Source organism: Parambassis ranga, chromosome 18, assembly GCF_900634625.1.
Source record: "Parambassis ranga chromosome 18, fParRan2.1, whole genome shotgun sequence".
In the NCBI taxonomy this organism is placed as follows: Eukaryota; Metazoa; Chordata; class Actinopteri; family Ambassidae; genus Parambassis; species Parambassis ranga.
The window spans coordinates 3,439,323-3,458,550 of NC_041038.1; the positions used below are offsets into that span (position 1 = coordinate 3,439,323).

The following is a 19,228-nucleotide window of genomic DNA, read 5'->3' on the forward strand; positions in this document are numbered from 1 at the left end:
GCTGTTAAGTGCTATAGTGAAGACGTTGGGAGGTCTGGCACAAAACATAATCACACACGCCAGATTAATGATACACACAAATTCATAATAAGCATACACAGCCCAGATGAACAGTTTGCTGTTACACAAGGACAGTTGCTTTGCTGGATGCAGACAGCTGCACATGCAACTAAATCAATCACAAGTGCACACAGCAAAATCCTTGGAGCTCTAGTTATCTCTTGAGGCTTGTTATGTTTTCTCAGTGTCCTTGGGATTTAATAGTACCATCAGGCAAGCCCACCAATATCCCCTATTAAATAGCAACGGAATGCATGAAGGATACACTAAAATTCAACATAGGAACCTTCATAAATGCAGCAGTGTGAAAAGAAGAGAAAATGTGTCTTCTGTCTGTACTGATGGAGTCCCAGACCAGACAGAAATAATTTAATAGGCCCTCACTTTGACTTGGAAATACTCAAATTCTCTTTACATATAAAACACACAGACATATTAATATTAAAAAAAAAAATAGCTGCTTGATGAAGTGTGGTCTCTCAGCTCGTTTACAAAACATTGTTTTGTCCCAGGATGTTAAAATAATCAAAATAGGAAACAATGTAATGTACCTGTGTGTATTAGGGAGAAGTCTTCTCTATGTGCAGTTACATTGCTTTAGTCTAGGTATTCTTTTTTCATATGTAAACATTTTACATGTATATATTATAAAATACAATTTATTGCAGTGTGCCAGGTTCCAGATATCAATATGTATTGCTTGGCGTGCATACCTACAATATTTTGACTTGGATGATTTTTCTGTAACAGCATTCGGTGGCATGTAGTAATCTTGCGTGATTAGTATGTGGATGTGTTAGTGTGTGTGCAAACAGGCGAAGAATTTGTAAGATCAAGATTGGCCTCTGGTCAAACACCAACATAAAAAAATAGACCAGCTTCCTTTTTTACCCCTAGAGGCATGTTGTGCATATTGGATTTTGAAGACATTTTCATCAGACTTTGTGTTACATTTTAACAACAGGTAGCGACAGTATTATTTTTAATACCATCAATAATAAAAAAAGGAATGTACTTATATAAAATATAAGGATAAAATATTAAACATATTTTATTTGATGCCTTGTGTGGAGGGCGTTTGACGGTATGCAAATTTAGATACCGCCCAACCCTAGTTTGACATACAGTTGTGTCTTCATGGTACTGGATGTACACACGTCAGAACTGGATTTACATAGTATACAACACAGAAGAACTTTCTGCTATAGACTCAGTCAGCAAGTCAGGGTGACTCTGTTGATTCTTTTAAACAGCAGCTGAAAACACTTTTAATCAGACAAGCTTTTAGTTGACTGGGTTTTATTGTGTTGTTTTTATTTCATTTTAATATGTTACTTTTACTTTGTAAAGCACTTTGTGATCCAAAAAAAGTTTACTTACTTACACAAGCAGCGTATAGGATGATGTAGATCTTGCTTAGATTTTTATAAATCATACAATGCCCAGGCCTGAGAGGAGGGTGACCTTTTCTAAATAGCAAGCAACATATGTATGATATGATTAGTTTTCTTTTGCTTGCCAATATAAACATCAACCAAAGAAAAAATACATTGATATTATCATTCATTTCTGCCCTTTCTGTCTGTCTTCCCTAATCTTTTTCCATCGGTGTTAACCCTAGCTTCTCTGAGTTCTTGATTATGCAGCTTCTTTCAATGTACTTCCCCTCTGCTGCTTATATGCCTGTCATTGCTGTTCACTTTTAAGCCAGGCAAGATAGCACAAAGGTGCATGTGTAAGGGTTAGCCTTGCTTTAATTGTCTGTGATTGAAATTAAATCTCACTCAAGAATTAATGGTGAGGGATTAGGTCAAGCCCTAGGGTCAAGACCAACCATTCAGATAGCTATTGACTCTGCTGTCCCCCACTCTGAATCACATTTTATTTAATGATGTGTGTGTTTGCATATGCATGTTCGTATCGTGAATGTGTGCCACAGTGTAAGGGTGTGATTTATCAAGTATTTCTCTGTTCTTGAAAAAAATTATGTAAGGTTGATGTTTTCTTCACTGCATATAGATATGAAAGAAATCAGATTTCATGTGAATAAAAAAAAAATAAGATTAAGTTAATTTGCAAAGTGTCACCTGTTTGGTTATTGTATGATTGAAATGGAATGGGCTGAAAAATTGTTGTATACAATCAGTAATAGTGTTTTTTATTCTGTTGTTTTTTTCAGATTGCCACCTGCCACTATAATCATGGAACCCATACCTGCGTGAATCTTTGTCTCGTAGATTTTGGGAAAAGAATGGGATTATGATGAAGGAATTCTATGATCCAGCAAGCACCAGCAAGCACTGATACTCGTCTACTCCACGGCTCCCTCCCTTACTTTTTCTGGTTGCACTCCTCTTAAAGACAGATCACAATCTACCCCCAAGCTTTTGGCAGCAGCTTAGATTTCCTGGAAATTGCACAGAGATCTGGATTCTAGAAACGAACATTCTATTTTTGGTCCAGGATAGACCAAGAGGCGTTTGAAGAAAAACGGCTGTGTAGAAATTATCATATTCCCCCTCTTTTTTTTTCTTCTGCTATTCTTGAGTCCCAGAGGCACCAACTGATGGAGAGACGAAGGCGAGAGTCTGGATAAGGAAAAGAATTAGTGCATCAGAGAGTGGAAGAAAATTGTCGATTGGTCAGGAAAATTGGGGCCGCTGTGAGGATATTGTAGTTATTGAGTTTTATATCCAAGTCAGTGGCGTACAGTATTTCTTGTTTACATTCCACAGTCACTCTGAGGCTAGGCCATAGCACTGTGGTTCATTAGAACTGTAAGGCGTCAAGTAGAGAAGAGTAAACAGTCAACTTTTGAGCATGACAAGGGAGTTAAGATTCCTATGTTGGCCCCTGTGGCCCTTGGCCCTCTTCAGCCTGCTTACTACAGTGAAGATGCTGGAATTTGGTGGGGCACCCGGTCAGTGGGCACGTTATGGGCGCTGGGAAGCTGGATCAGGAGGTGAGCTGAGCTTCAGTCTCAAGACCAACATCAGCAAAGCATTGGTACTCTACCTGGATGATGGCGGCAACTGTGACTTCTTGGAGCTATTGATTGTTGGTGGGCGCCTCCAGCTGCGCTTTGCTATCCACTGTGCTGAGCCAGCCACATTGCACATGGAAACACGGGTGAATGATGACCGCTGGCATATGGTCTTGCTTACTCGCAATCTTCGCGAAACCCGGCTCATGGTGGATGGGGAGACAAAAGTAGCTGAGGTCAGGTCTAAGAGGAAGGAAATGGCGGTTGTCAGCGACCTGTTTGTGGGTGGAATTCCACCTGATGTTCGCCTTTCTGCATTGACATCCAGCACAGTGAAGTATGAACCACCCTTCCAGGGCTTGATCTCGAATCTGAAGGTTGGGGAGATGCCTCCAACTCTGTTGAATAGCCAGGGCATTCAGAGTGACTTGGAGTATCTCTGCACCACACAGAACCCATGCTTCAATGGAGGGTTTTGCTCTATTCAGAATGGAGAAGTTCACTGTGACTGCACCCACACTCGCTTCAAGGGCAAGTACTGCAAAGAAGGTAAGGAAGCATCATCTTGCTTTGCCCTTTTGCATTGTTCTTGCCATCTTCTAGGAAAGGCCAGTGACATTGCTGTTAGCATGATAAAGCTAATCTGGCAAAACGTTTGCTTGGTTAGTCAAAAATGGAAAGAGATATGATTTTTAATATGTTGCCAATGTGTTTGGGGTCTGGTCACTTTGCAGCAGTTCTATCCTATTACGTGGCAGCGTTTTTTGTTTTTAGACAAATTTCACACCAGAAATATGTGTTCTGAGGCAAATATATCCTGTTTAAAAAAATCAAAACTGTAAGAAGATTTTTTTTCTTCTTGTTTGAAAGTTTCAGATGTTGAAGAACACATTGTTGGGATTATGTAACTCAGACAATAGTTTTAGACATGGCACAGGTGCTACTTTGAATGTGACTGGGATTCATGTGAAAAAAAATATTTAACATCAAAGCAGCTGAATATTTCAAATGCAAGATTGCACAGGCAGTCTGCTTTTCAATAAGCTATCATTCCTTCTATTTTTCTCCATATGCATTCAATTTTATTCTTTCTGTCTTGTTTCTTTCTTTCTTTCCAAGCCTATTGTCTCTGGCATGCACCCTGCTCTTGCCTTCATTTGCTCTTGGGATGTGCTCCTGTGCTGTCAGCTCATGTCAAACTCTGTTCTGTTTTAAACCTGTGGCTCCCTCCTTCACTGACACTTCCCATTTCCATATCTGTTTTTTTCCCCTCTCCTTCACATTCATCCATCTCTCTGTTTCTCTTCGTCCTGCAGCATTTCTTTCACTCGGCTCCTACCATCTCTTCTTAGGGCTATGTGGGCTTTCCACCTCTCCCCACTCTGTGTCTCTCCTGAGTTTACTCCCTTTCTCCACTTATCTCTTTCACCTTTACCCGCTTGTCAGCACTTCCTACTCCTGCCTCTCCTCCTCCTGCACTTATCTCCCTCCTGTCTTTCTTTCATCCCATCTGTATCGCCTCACCTTCCTTGTGAATTTTCTCATCCTCTATGCAGCCATCAGAAATTGCTTTCTCTGTCTTGATCATTTGTAATGGGAAGGAAAACAGGGGGGAAGCCCTTCACCTTACATTATCACCATAGCTTATAAATATTACATTGGGTCTTTCAGAATAATCAATAGACTCAGTAGCTCATGCATTTTCCTGTGTGATGCAATAACCTGTAATTGTAGAATGAGTATTTGCCAGCAGTTATGTGCTAATTGTTCGAAGTGTTTTATTTTTGTGGCACTAACAGATAAGCTTTGACAATGGCAAAAAGAAGAGATAAACACAAGCACTTTTTTTATGTAAAAATTTAAACGTGTATATATATATGTATATATATGTATATGTATGTATATATATATATATGTATATATATGTATATATATATATGTATATATATATATATATACGCGTTTAAACGTGTATATATATATATATATATATATATATATATACATATATATATATACATACATATACATATATATACATATATATATACACGTTTAAATTTTTACATAAAAAAGTGCTTGTGTTTATCTCTTCTTTTTGCCATGTATATATGTCAGAATGTTGCATAAACCACCTGAAAATCTGACAAAAATATAATTCTTGTAAAAAAAAAAATGTTCCGACATTTAGTTCAGTGTACAGTTCAAATAATTGTTCAGTTGTTATATTGACTGCTGTTATTAAAAGAAACACATAGACATGCCCACTGAAAAACAGTCACCTAGGGGAAACACTGTATTTTAGGAAAAACAGCAAACCATTTCATTGATCAGACATGTATCTATCTATTTCTCTTTCTATATATTTCACAGTTCCTTTAATTCTTCAAGCCCTTTCTCTCTTTCTGTCTCTGTGCTGTGTCAGATTGCTGTGTGGTTGCTGGAAGGAGATACTGCTGCCTGGCTCTTGGCTAAATTGAGAGCAGAATACCAATGTAGTGCTACAGTGACTGCAGGAAACATTTGTCCTTTTGAAATGGAGAGAGGGAGTAAGATATGAAGGAGAGAATGGAAATGGAGCTAAGCAGTAAAGAAGTACAGGTCTAAAACTAGTTAGAAAACAATAGTAAAATTTGAAGAGGAGAGAAAGGAGGAGGTGGGCTACATAGAGATATTCGTTTGCTCAGTGTTAATTTATTTTCACAGATGTTCTTTGGTGTGAGGACATTGAATTGGGTCATTATGGCTGACTGCCAGTGTAGGGGTATTTATTCTTTTTATCTGACAGGATGAGAGTGTAAACGTCTTTGCTCTTTCTTTCAGTTGGTTTTGAGACCTTTTAGATGTCCATACAAATAAATCCATGTCTTGCTGTGTTAGCTCTATGGTAAAGAGGCTATGTTAAGGAAGCACATTTTCTTTTTGAGGTTTTGCTGCGATAACGATTCATTTGACGATTAATTGATGACAATTGCACTTACATGTTTTTGACTCTAAATCGTCACATTGTTCTGAATTGATACTGACAAATAATGAAGCAAACATTTAAAGTAACTTTGTCCTTCAAATGTTCTTATCTTAAGTCACAGAGCAGTGCATATCAACATTAACATTAAACAGGACAAATAAGTTTAGAAAAGTCACATCAGTGATTATTAAAGTTAAAAAAAAAAATAATCTGTCTGTGTAAATGAACCTGTGACTGGAATATGTCACACACTAGTGCATGTTTTCACTCAGACTGTAGAGCAGCAGCAGAAAAAAACATTACAAACAACCAAACCGGACAATTCCACATTTAAATGTGTGTCTGTGCAAATCAACCTGCCTTACTTTCTTCCAGCTCTTAGTTTGGTCGTAAGCAGCACAATGACTAAACGTATTGCGGATTCTCGGCTGAGTGGAATTCTTTCCAATATCTGCTGGAGGAGACTTCGCTGTTGTAATGTTTTCCTATCTTGCTGTGGAGTCCCCTAAATAAAGATCGGGAGGCAGCTTCTCCAGTCGGAGTTCATTCCAGTTGCTATGGCAACAACCAACGCTCCACGCTTCACACCTAAGCGTATGCGTGCGCGGCACTATATACTACAGCTGTAGCCGGCGTTGTGGCCTTGTCACGCTTTCTTCGGCTTTCTTCTTGCTCCGGTTTATGGTGACAGACGTTGAACCTCTGTAAGGAACGTGCTGCTCCGCATCATTTAAGTGAACACCGCTGCCGTCCACCAATATTGTTGTTGTGGGCTCACATGTGCGCGCTTGAGGGTGATGGTGAGAGTAGGTTTCACACAAAAATGCGTCATCATGACAAGGCACTAATCGCCGTAATCGATAAGTGGCAAATATTAATCGGTGACAGTTTTTCTGACGATTAATTGCACACGATACGATTTTGCACAAGCCTAATGAACACAACTTGGATTATTTGCCATTACAGATATAAATTAGAAGAATTAGAAGAATTACTATAAAGACTTAACATTATAAGTAAAATGTAAATAAAATATAAAAAATGAAAAGAAACTACAGAAGCTTAGAGAGAGTAGAGATCACAACCGTTCGTCACTGTCATCTCCTCCCTCTGTTGCAGGCTCACAGCCTGCAGTTAACAGGAGACCTCTTTCTCTGCATAGAAGTTTAAAATCATTCTTAAACTTGACAAACTGAGCTATAATTTCAAGAGAGATTTCATGTTAACTTGTTTGTACCAGTGAACACAAACACCACGTTGTGATGAAAGATACATAGTGATGGTGGAGGGGAACAGTGGAAAAATATTGCTTTTCAAAATGTTGCTGTCTTAGCTGGCTTTTCAGTTTTCAGTTGATGGTTTTATTGCATTTTGTAATCAGTGTAATGCTCGCTAACGTGAATAAAACTTCTCTGTCTCGTCCTGACTTGCTGGCTGACTGTTGTGACAGAGGGAAAAGGCTGTATCGTGCACCAAAATACGATAGAGGTATTTCTCTTCACTTGCAGATAGGTAAAGGTATAGGTATAGCTTATGTGCATCTTCCTTGTTATAATCATCCTATTAGCTTTCAGTTTGTGATAGTTATGGGCATGGCTTTTACCATTACGGATTGTAATTAAAGCTGCTATGTGCCTCTGTAGGCCATTGTTTTTATAATTGATGCTGACCCAGGCTTTGTTCTTTCACTGACCTCCAAACTGCAGTGCAGGGCAAGGCTGCTATGAGCTTTCAAGTCAGGGTAATTAGAGGTTAAATGACTTAGTGAAAATCACTGCTGTGATATTAATACATTAATTTACTCAGCAAACGGTGAACAGACTCTCAGGCATTTGTCGAGTTATTTATTTTTTGTGTCCCAAAACCTTTTGCAGGTAACCCGATTGACCTAAACTGTTAGAAAGGATAAATGCACCAAATGTTAAAACTGGTAACAAATTCAATATGCCATAGTGTCATGGGATTTCGTTGTTGGGGCAACTGGACTTCAGAGAGTTTATTCAGAATGTATTGATATATGGCACAATTTCACTGTATTGGTTTGCAAATGTCTGTATTGTATGTATAATAGCAGAATTTGAAGAAATGACCAAATGATTTACCAATAGCAGAAATATCACAATAACAAAAATTGTCTTTAGAAGGAAGATTGAGACATTACATATCTGTTTTTTTCTTTAGCAGCACAATATACCCAGACTATTACCATTTCGCAGAGAAAGGTTGATGCAGTATTTCACTTGGCAGCTCCAAATGGAGATGTGTTCAAAAACAGCTGCTTAGCTCATTACTGCTCACTAGTTTCCTGTTCACTTTCATCATCAGTTTGTATTATATATGGCAGAATAAAGCAGAAACACAGGTCCCGTAGGAGCCCCACAGTTAACTGGCATGGACCCTACAAATCAGGAAGGTAGCCCCCAACTTAGTGCAAGAGACTGTGACCTCAGGCGAGCCTGCAGCTGCAGATTGAGGGAGGGGAAAACAGAGCTATGTTTAGGGAGTCAAAGCGTCCAGAGCAAACACACACCATCCTTTTTATTGCCTGTAGAGATGTTTTAGTGCTGTTTGCATGAACAGATGCTGTTGACCACGTCAGAGTAATCGGCTTTATCAGCTGTTGTAATTCATGAACAGTAAGAGTACCCCTCTTAAGACCGCAACAGTCATGATTGTAACATTTCAGATGTAAAGGCTACATTAACACTAGAAAGCAATTTTCCCATAAACAGGACCTGATAACACACATCGCAAGATGCAGGCTGGGTTATGTAATCCTTCTTCGATTTTAGGATTTGAATTGAGTTGTCTGTACGGACTTTGAATTTTAGTTGTTATAGTCGGGGTTGGACAGAGACAGAACAGGGCTGTGACAAAGAGCAGAGGATACCAAGGAGAGTCATACATCATGGTAATAATTGCGCCAGTGGCAACCGAAAAGGGAGGAGGTGAGGTGAACCAGGGCTGAATGTGTGGTTGAGAAGGGGGGTACTCACTGCCTGATAATTGAACTCCCAATTAACTTGTCCTGTATACATAAATAAATATAGAGCTAATGAGGGGGCTGTACCCTGTAAGGCTGCCTGAAGAGGTTGCATAGATAACCTTATCAGCAATATGTCTAGCTGTGACAACAGAGCCTACTGAATCCAAGCAATGTCTTTTTTGCCTTCACCAACTACACAGAATAAAGCTTCAGGAACTGATTGCCAAGATTTTTTTTGTTTCTTTAAATTGTTTGTGCTGCTTGTGTTTGTAATGTAGCTGTCATTCCTTACCCTTGTAGTGCTGTTTTGCTGGCTTAGCACTCACAAGTTCAGGGGACACAGGCTCCTGAACCCCCATTCATCATTTGAATCCCAGCTTCCTCAAACAGACATAAAGTTAAATCCCATTATTTAGGCATGGGTTCACAATGTTATTTAAGTTCCTTATACTTCTAAGGATGCTGCTTATCTCTGCCTCACTCTTACCAGTCTGCCTCCATGCTCTTATATGTTTTACATTGGCTTTGTGAGGAGAGGGAGACCATATATTAATCTTCCTGCAATAACTGATTCTGATCCAGTGTTAAATTAGTCTTTGGTGTGGTTAAAAAAAGAATCTGGTACAATTGCTCCAGATGAGAGACTTCCTTAAGTCTCTAATCCCTAAATTCCTTCCATTTTTTGCAGAATATGAATACTTTTATGCAGATTGCTTCTCCATAGTGATGCAAAAAGCAAGCATTACTGGATTAAAATATGAGTTTAAGTTGTCTGACTCAAAGGATCTGGTGGTGTTAAAAGCACACTGAAAACATGATTGTTTTGACTTGTATATTTGGGTACAGTGACAGTATAGGATCTAAGTGGGGTGGGTGCAATCAGGTGAGTGTCAATCTGATGATTCCAACCTACATTCTTCAGGACCCATTTCTCAAGTGAGTGGTGGTTAGAAAGTCCCTGCCAGTGTGATTAGTACAGTGATCTACCATTGAGGTTTGCTTTCTCCCCCTGCTGTCACTCCACAAGTAAAAATTAAGCAGGAGATGTGGTTTACATATTCATGTCAAATGTCCCTTGCAATAAACCCCTATTATTATTAAACTGTAGAACAGAAATTGTCCCAAAAACAAAAAAGATTACCTGTTTAAAAGCCATTTTTGCTAACTGCATTCAAAAAAGCTAACCAAAATAATGCAATTGGCATACAAACATATGATTATTACTTGTTACAGCAAACAGACATCGCTGCAGGCCTGACAAAATAGTGAAGGGGTGCATGAGACAGATTTTCTAATGCAACAACAAAGAAATCAATAAGTTGTTTTACTGCCTGGGCTATCCAGTATTGTTATAATGTATTCCCATTTATGGCTTAAAAATTTTATATGCATGGATTTTTGAGTGCTTGGTTTTAAGACTTCATGCAATTAAGGTGGAGTTTTTTTTCAAGCTTTAAGGTCTCCTGACTATTTGTGTACTCTGTTAATTAGCAGAAAGGAAACCTAGCAAGGTCTGCAGTCACCAGGACAGTTTGTCCTATAGGCTGTACAGTCAACCTTAAAATCATCTTGCTATTTGTGAAACCTTGAGGAATGTTGTAGTCTGTGACTACAGAATCAAAGTTCTTTGAGTGGCTATATCTAGAAATACATGAATTTTCTGTTTCATTGCATGTTAACAGGTATAGAAATAGACAAAGAGAGAGAGAGAGAGAGAGATGCTCCTGCTGCATGAGAAAGGATTGATGAAAGGATTGTAGCCAGATGGTTTTCCTTGCACCAGTATCATGTATCAGGTTATCCCCCTGTGGCCCTCCCCCCCCCCTGACAACTTGTGCATTCATTCAAAAACAACATATATAAGGGAGGTCAGGAAACAATGGTTGACAAAAAGGTATGAACGCATGAAGGATTGAAGGAAGCAAAGCTTCATTGACATTGCCTTCAACACAGCTTAGTGGCTCCCTCTTTCCTGGAATTCCTTCCACTTCAATCAAACACCTGCCAGCTGAGCTTCAAAAGAGCACTGTAATCCTGCTGCTTTAACAGCCAAAGACCCCTGCTACTATAATATGACAATATTGATATGTGGAGTGCAGAGGGCTCTGATTCATCCCATAATGTCCCTTAGCCCAGGCTGGGTCTGTGACTATAAATACACCTGTATTGAATACACCTTTGTTCACAGACCCAGCCAAAATAACCTGTAACTACATTCCTGCATGTAAAATAGAAGCATTGATCACAACATTTGTCTTTTGAGACTACCTAAAGTAAGGTACCCTTACTGGTGATTTTTTGCACAGCATTCATTATTACTTTATAGATCTCCTGTGAACTGGGCTAGTTCAATGACATTCATTTATTAATTTAGCCTCCAAACAGACAGGACCACCTATGGAGTTAATACAGCGCCGGCGACATCAAATTGCTCGGAAATGAGGTCTGATTGCCGATGTGCCTGCTGCTGTAATGCCATCACTCAAGTTGCATGCTGTTTGTGCTTGTTGCTCATCAGGGCTCTACTGCCTCACTGCTGAGTGAGACTTCACAACAAAGAGAATAAATTTATGCCTTATATATTTAATTTTAAAGAACTTTGATTTGAATTAAGCACATTTTGCAATTAAAGAAGTAGGCTTAATAAAGATCATTTGAGATCTAACACTTTCTTGACCGACTTTTTCCTCTATAATAACAGCCTGGACATATAAAAGCGGATTTGGCTAATTGGTGGACAGAGATCCTGTGTTGAGCTATGTCATTGTGTTCTCTTAATTGACCCAGTGACCTAGTGTTTGGAAGTGGGCGTGGTCACACACCGGTGTGCAATTCTTAATAAATGACCACTGCTGCAACGTGTGTGTGCGCAGGTCAAAGTGAACCTGGTGTTGTATGTTTCCTTCATCATGTTATTCCGGCACTTTAAGTTTATTTAAAGAATGGCTGCGCCAACATCCTGCATGCAACGTGGCAGTGGCAGTGACAATATCATCAAATACCATAAGAATGGGCTTGTGCCTCTGACAGACTGCTCAGGGTGATATTTGTCAGGAAAAATGGAACAGCTTGAGAGTCACACTGAGTACTGGGAGGGCAGCACATTGTCATATTGTTTCTGTGGGAATGCATAGAAATTGTAACCAGGGCGTGTACAATATGTGGGTCTCAGTTTGTGCTCAGCCCTTCAGCATGGCTTCTCTGTGTCTTAGGTAGGTTGACAGATGGTATGGAAATACACAAAGAAAGAGAAAACAAAGAGGGCTGTAATGACACTGTCTCTTGGTGTGTTTGACATTGTTTCACCTTTTCTCCCCTGTCCCCTCACTGGCATTACCAGTGTTGTCTCACACACAAATGACAGTTGTCAGTTTTGACAGTGTCAATAATATGCAAGAAAACACATTGAAAACATTTTTGTAATTATTCAGTCTTTCCATTTTAAAACCGTCATCACAACATAGCACCACATATATTAACAGGCATCTTTCTCGGCAAAATAACTTACTTACACATTTTCATAAACACAAAAACACATTGACACACATCCTCTGGCACCACTGCTCACAAGCCAAGCAAGGAAGGTAAATATTGACTCATAGTCTTTTCATTAAAGAGCTTTTTGACTATCAAAGCCTGAAAGGGACATATAGTATACTAATTGTAAATAGATGCCAGGGGTAGTATATACTGGTAACAGTGGTCACCTTTTATCTTTGTCTCTGTTCAATGTGTAGACTTTTTGCCAGTGCTACTCAAACCAGCGTTGAATTGGGTTGGGGGTCATCCTGGTTGTTCTGAACTACACAATTTTCCTCTAAATGCTGAAAACACAGTTCATGTGAAAGTAGGGTTAATCTTGTTATACTAGGGATTCATGCCAAGTTTATACAATGAACACAGATTATAGTCCCATTTTCTCTGCCAGCTGTTGTTTCCGTATTCCACTAAGCCATCATTTTTATTGAGTTACAATATACATAATGCCTTACCCTCATGCTTGTTGTTTACCCTTGATTTGATTTAAGTCCGCCATAGTCACAAAGTCACACAAAGTCACCAATATCATTTGTAAAATATTGTAAAAATGAGACATTGTAGGTAAAAAAAGGGAATACAAATAATGGAGCAAGAGTGTAAAGTGAAAGAATAAAGGAGCTCACAGGCCCAAGCGAATATTGTTCTGCTGCTCACATGTCTGATCAAGCCTAAAAACTGCTGTTACCTTATTGTCACTGAAGCTGTTCTCCATGGTTTAACTCTAGAAGATGCATTGACCTTTTCGAGACTTTACCACATCAGCTCTATTACATGGAGACAGTTCACCTCTCCCTTTTCATTTTGAGACGATAATACCAGCTACACTTTTGCAGAGGAGCCAGCCTACATATATTTTCATTACCTCTGCTGTGAGAGCTCCCATAGGCAGAAATTTTACAGTCACCTAAGAGCAGTCACCACGAGTGACGGTTGCTTAAGTATGTAATTGAAAATCAATAAATCTGAGCCCCATCATTTTTTATTGAACTTAAAAAACATCTTATGAGATACAGCTTATTCTAAAAAGAAGGCCCCTTATCTTCGCTTTTACGTCCATGATCCAGCATCATTAAATAAAGCTCCCATCAAATAGTAGATTGATTGAAGCGGATGCTGTAATCCATATAATGCTTCCAACATTTATACTACAGCCATTTAGGATGTCTCAGTGTTGTACTGTATGACCAACGAGTTTCTCTTTTCTTCTATGGCTTTTTATTGCCACTGGAGGTGTTTAGGGCACAGAGATTACAGTGACTCAGAACTGTGTCTACAGTCTGCCTCCCACTGGAACTCAGATTCTATCATCTATCTGTTCTTTGTTATCTCAACTTATATGGACTACACAATCACCATATGCATTGTTTTGTCCCATTATTTTCGAAGACTTAACCGTAATCCAAGAATCTCAAATAGCTTCATGATTGATTTTATAAAATATGAGCAGATAAGTAAATAAGGATTAATTCCATGCTTATTGAAGCTGATAATGACAAAGAGCCAATTTTGGCCCTTGTGAAAGGAAAAGAATATTAAAGTGAACCGGCAATATTGGAACAAAAATATGTTTTTCCCTATGATACTTGCATGGCTACAAGACACCCACATAGCTAGTAATGAACGATCAACCTGGTATTATCCCTTTATCCTCTCCCACTGGGGTGTCAATGTTTGACTGTGGTGAATTTTTACCACTGTGACATATTTATTATACAATTTTAAATATAGGCTTATACTTTATGCATGCAAAGACAGGGACAGATATGTCTATGCAGAGATAGATTTTTCTATCTCCAGCCAGTTAACTACTGTGATATGGCCTGGTTTTGTGTGATGTGTGCAGTGCTGGGTGTGTTGTCATACTGCACAGGTGGCAAGCAGCAGGGACGGGAGCAGGCCAGTGAGCAGGTAGAATACCACCGATGTGGAAATAACAGTCTGGTCTCCTCTGTTGCATTGGGAGACCTGGCATGAAATGCTGCAGGTATTGCTGACCGCACACTGTTGCTCCCCCTGTGCTGGACAAAACCTAGTACGGGTGTATCAGTTTGCTTGTGTATATGTGGGCAGGACAGGCAGGATTTATAGCCCAGCAGGCTTGTTGGCAGCAGGGGTGATTGTTATTTTATTAATCAGTCTTTGCTGATAGTGCTTATTGTTATTAATACTTTTTGGAACTGCAAGAAGAAATAACAATCAAAGTAACTGAATTCAGTAACCACACATTACCTAAAGTATTACCTAAGTTAAGATAAGATAAGATAAGATGAGATAAGATAAGATAGATTAAACTTTATTAATCCTGGAAAAAAAATTTTTGACAGAGGTTTCAAGTCACATTAAATACAATTAAAGTACAATAGTACCATTGTATAGTATACCTGATATCATGAGATTTTAACATTTGAGCAAAAAAGATACATCTCTGAAAACCGTTAAAGAACTGCCAAGTCCTGCCTTGTGTTGCCTTGATGTAATCATGTGCAGTATCTGGTGCTACACGTTGTTTTTTCCATAGCCGGGGCCATTGTCTTTTTGCTTTCACATATTGCCACTGACTAAAGCCAGCACTAAGTGCCAAACTGAGAGCCCAGCTGTTATATCACTCGCATCTTAGACAGATGCCACCCTAAAAGGAAATAATATAATCCTAATTGTCCGAAAGTGAAAGTGAAAACAAAATCAAAATCTTACTAGTTGGAAACAAAGAGTAAATTGTAACACCCCATTGAGGGCTTTAGTTTTTGAAAAATGCATTTCACTCTTGACTCTGTCTGACCTGTATGCATGAGTGATCAAGCTTTTTAGAAAGTGGCTACAAGGGAAGATGGGAAATATAGGATACTCCCCTCTGTTCTGTCTCTTTGAAAGCCTTTCATTTGTTCTTAGGATTCTGGCAGTATGCCTCAAGTCCAGTAAACCTTTACTGCAGTGATTCGTCTGTGACACATCAGTAGCTCATTGAGCTGCCCAACACTTCTATCATAGAGAGTTTAGAAGGGTGAGAGAGGAGAGCATAGGTGCCAGTACTAGGTATCCCGCAAGGCCTGCCTTTAGTTCAAGCTGTCATATCAGATGTAATTCTTCTTAGCTTATTCTAAGGCAGGTGGTAGTATGCTGCATGTATTGTACTTGGACATTTAGGACCAGGTTCAATTTTGGATATTAAGATGTCCCTTTCTGCTTGCTCACCCACCCATTTCCAAATTTGTGTGTAAACCTGGAAAAAAAAATCTGATTTACAAAAGTATACACTGTGTGTACATCTGTGTCAGCATTTGTTGGTATTATTTTGGTGACTCTTGTTCTTAGCAGTCTGTACCTATTTGGACCAATGTTGACCTTGATATACGCCTGAAGGTTTTCTGACTATTCCTTGTAGAAGTACAATTATTGCATCACTGACATCCCACTTATAATTACGTTCTGCTTTTGTATATGGTGACTCACTGACCTTCTCACTCACATACACACCCGCACACTGTCTTATTAACAGCACATTAAGTCCCTTGCCATTTTCACTTACAGTTTCATGAACAATGCTGAAACTTTGGCTTGGTGTACTGCCAGAGCCACTACCACCGTTTCGTATTCCTCACCCCAATGGTTCAGTGCATACTGTTTTCACTGAGGGACAGAGAAAAGCTACACTATGTTCCTGTTGCCACATCCATATAAGGGAATGCTGAATTTTTTAGTCCAATGAAAGCAAGTCCAGTGGGGCGACAGTGAAGGGCTAGAGATGAGGTCAGGGGCTCGTTCAGGACAGTAATGCATAAATCTCAGGCAGAAATGGAGGTCCTGTATTTGTATTGCAAGAGCTGTTCTCCCATTCTTGGGTAGCCTACAGTACTGCCACAGATCCCTCAACATGTTAAAACACATTTAGTGTAAAAACTATTTTCACTCAGCTGCTACAGGTTGTTATAGGAGATATTTTTTTTATGTGGTTGATGTTAACCGAGAAAACATTGGTTTAAAGTTTGTGCTATGGTTTTTCTGTGTGTAAGGATTACTTTGGTCATGGAGGTGAATCATTCATACAAAGCTTCTTTAAAGTTGTGTCTGAACTCTGGAGCATTTATTCCATTAGTTTGGTTCACCGTGGCAGGGTTAGGGACAGAACAATGCCACACTATTTTCTGATATGTTCCAACAAAACTACCTCTAGTTTGCTGGAAGTGGAATATAGAAGACTATATCACATGACACATGATGAAGGTAAAAAGGCCAGATACAAGACTGCTAAAGTGCATTGAATGATTTCTAAAAATGATGACATGATGATAGCTTTGACTTGTGACTAACAAGTAGGGATGCACCAAATGTTTGGCCACCGAAACTTTTTTCACCGAAACAACTCGTCCGAAACAGGATGTTGTTGTGATGACGCTCCAGCACGGGCTTGTCTGGATGCCCCAGCATGTCTGCGGTGTCTTTTCTTGCCCCATTTGAGCAGCTAACTAAAGAGATCCGCTCCTCTGATGCATCTGCAGCAGACGTTATTCTAACGCAGCACTAAAGCGTCTTCTAAGCAAAGAGGTTGAGATGGACTGCAGAGTGAAAACATTGAAAAGTACACTCGTAGTCCGTCAGCACGCATCGAGATCTACTCGGATTCTCTGCACTTGATCGCGACGGTATTGACCTGCGTTATAAAGAACATTATGTGGGAACACTTGTGGGAATAAAGCAGCGCGCACGAGACATGATCCAGGCCGCGTGGATGGGTAGAACCGCTTGGAGACAGGGAAGCACACAGCGCGCCCTCTGATGTGTTCAGTCAGATCCTGCAGAGTGCCTCAAAAATCATAGACAGGCTATTGTGTTCTGATTTACTATATCAGATTTATTTTTATCCTGGACATTTTTTTAATTTGACAAAACGTTTATTTATGCACTGGCCCTTTATTTAAATAAGATGTACACATAATGTACACATGAGTGTGGTCAAACTAAGTTATTTTATTTTATGTTGTGCATTGTTTGAATGTGATAAATACATATTTTAAATTGCTTTATTCTTTGAAACATTGATAATAAGTTATGCATTTGCAATGCCTTGATTTTAGTGAGGTTAGTACACAGCAGAGCCATTAATGCAATGGTACTAATAATTGGCACAATACGTTTTTTTTCTCTGTTTCAGTTTTCGGTTTTTGGCCTTGGATTCCTTATTTTCATGTTTTGGTTTCGGCCAAGAATTTTCATTTCGGTGCATCCCTACTGACAAGCTTAGCAAGTATAATATAATGGCAAACCACAGTCCTGACTATTGTTGCATATGTTCCTAATAACTCCCTATTTACAAAAAAACCCAACAAACAAGGCAGAATATTATTCCTTATGCTAATATTTTAACCTTTGTGATGATGGCACTGATTTTTCCTTTATATGTTATATGTTTATGCATCTGTGTTTGTCTTGATTATGGAAGCATGAGTATTGTTTTAGGGAAGTGTTGTGCTCATAAAAGTATTATTGCTTGATTTCCTTAGCAACAAACATGAATTATTGAATGCAGAATGGCTCTTGAAGCTGCTCGGGGTAATTTACATCAGCATTGAAAAACAATAGACTTTGTAATGGCTTGCAAGTTAAGATCTATCTTTTCTCGTCAACATCTATCTTCCTAGCAATATTGGATTTTCAGCTCTCTTAGAATTGAGAACAGTGGCCCACAGCAGCTGCCGTCGCCCACCTCACCCCTTATTATTCTGATATTAAAGGCAATAAGCTAATAGACCTCTTTCTAGCAAAGAACTGGCTAATAAACCACAGGGTTGCCTAATAGAACACACAATAATTGTGATAGTGCCATTTAGTGTACAGTCTGAGAGTCAAGAGAGAGGTTGTATAGCAGTGTTCTTCTTTTTAAAAATAATTTGCTGAATAAAGCTTTTTTACCATCAAAACATTCTTTTAATGTTGTGTTGAGACTTTTGTAGTTTGTTTAATATTAGGTTAGTGACCCAGATTGTGCTTAGTTCCTTTTGCTGTATTGTCCACTGATGTAATTGTGCAGACTTAGAAAAACCAGTGTCACAGCCCTGCAGTAAATCCTACTTGTGTAGCTTACAATAATAAGTGCTCATAAACAGCATACAAACCATTTCTCATCTTATTATTAGGTATTGAAGAATTGGCCTTGTTATGCTTGGATGACATAGATTACCCCTTGTGCAAAAGTGATCTAAAAAGAGACTTGTACACACCGTATTTTTATTTTCTACCTGTAAATATAATTTGTGTTTACCATGTTGAACACCAGATTGCTAGTTCACTTCGACACCTCCACCCAAAATCCATGACCTTTGCCTTGGAAGCTGTAATGTACATTCATTCTCTCATTCATCACTTCTGGACTTTAGGGAACTGAACCGGTATGGGATCACTCCCATCAACAGCACTTTCTTCCAAGTGGTGGCATTTTTGGAGATCTATGAGGGTGTTTATGAGCAGCTTGAAAAGGGCATTTTGCAGATTTATGGATGACAAGGCTAAATGATCTATGGAAAAAAGGGAGGGGAGGGAAAGAGTTGTTGATGTTGATTAAAAAAAAAAGTTTTGGAGTGTGTGTATATACTGTATGAGAGCCTTGCTTGCTGCAATATCATACACCCTCCATAGTGTAATTTCACATATGCAAGAGTAGGAAGAGTGGAGGTGGAGGGCTTAAATGAATAAATAA

The 19,228-nt window shown here is 39.1% G+C and overlaps 1 protein-coding gene across 1 annotated transcript in view; it reads left to right on the forward strand.

The window, feature by feature from the left end:
* Positions 1-2,691: 2,691 nt before the first annotated feature.
* The window catches only part of nrxn2b (neurexin 2b), a 437,176-nt gene continuing 420,639 nt past the window's right edge, over positions 2,692-19,228 (forward strand). Inside the window, exon 1 of the mRNA XM_028428850.1 lies at positions 2,692-3,592. Within this exon, the coding sequence (XP_028284651.1) occupies positions 2,881-3,592 (712 nt within the window). The 5' untranslated portion in view covers positions 2,692-2,880. The remainder of the gene's footprint in view (positions 3,593-19,228) is intronic.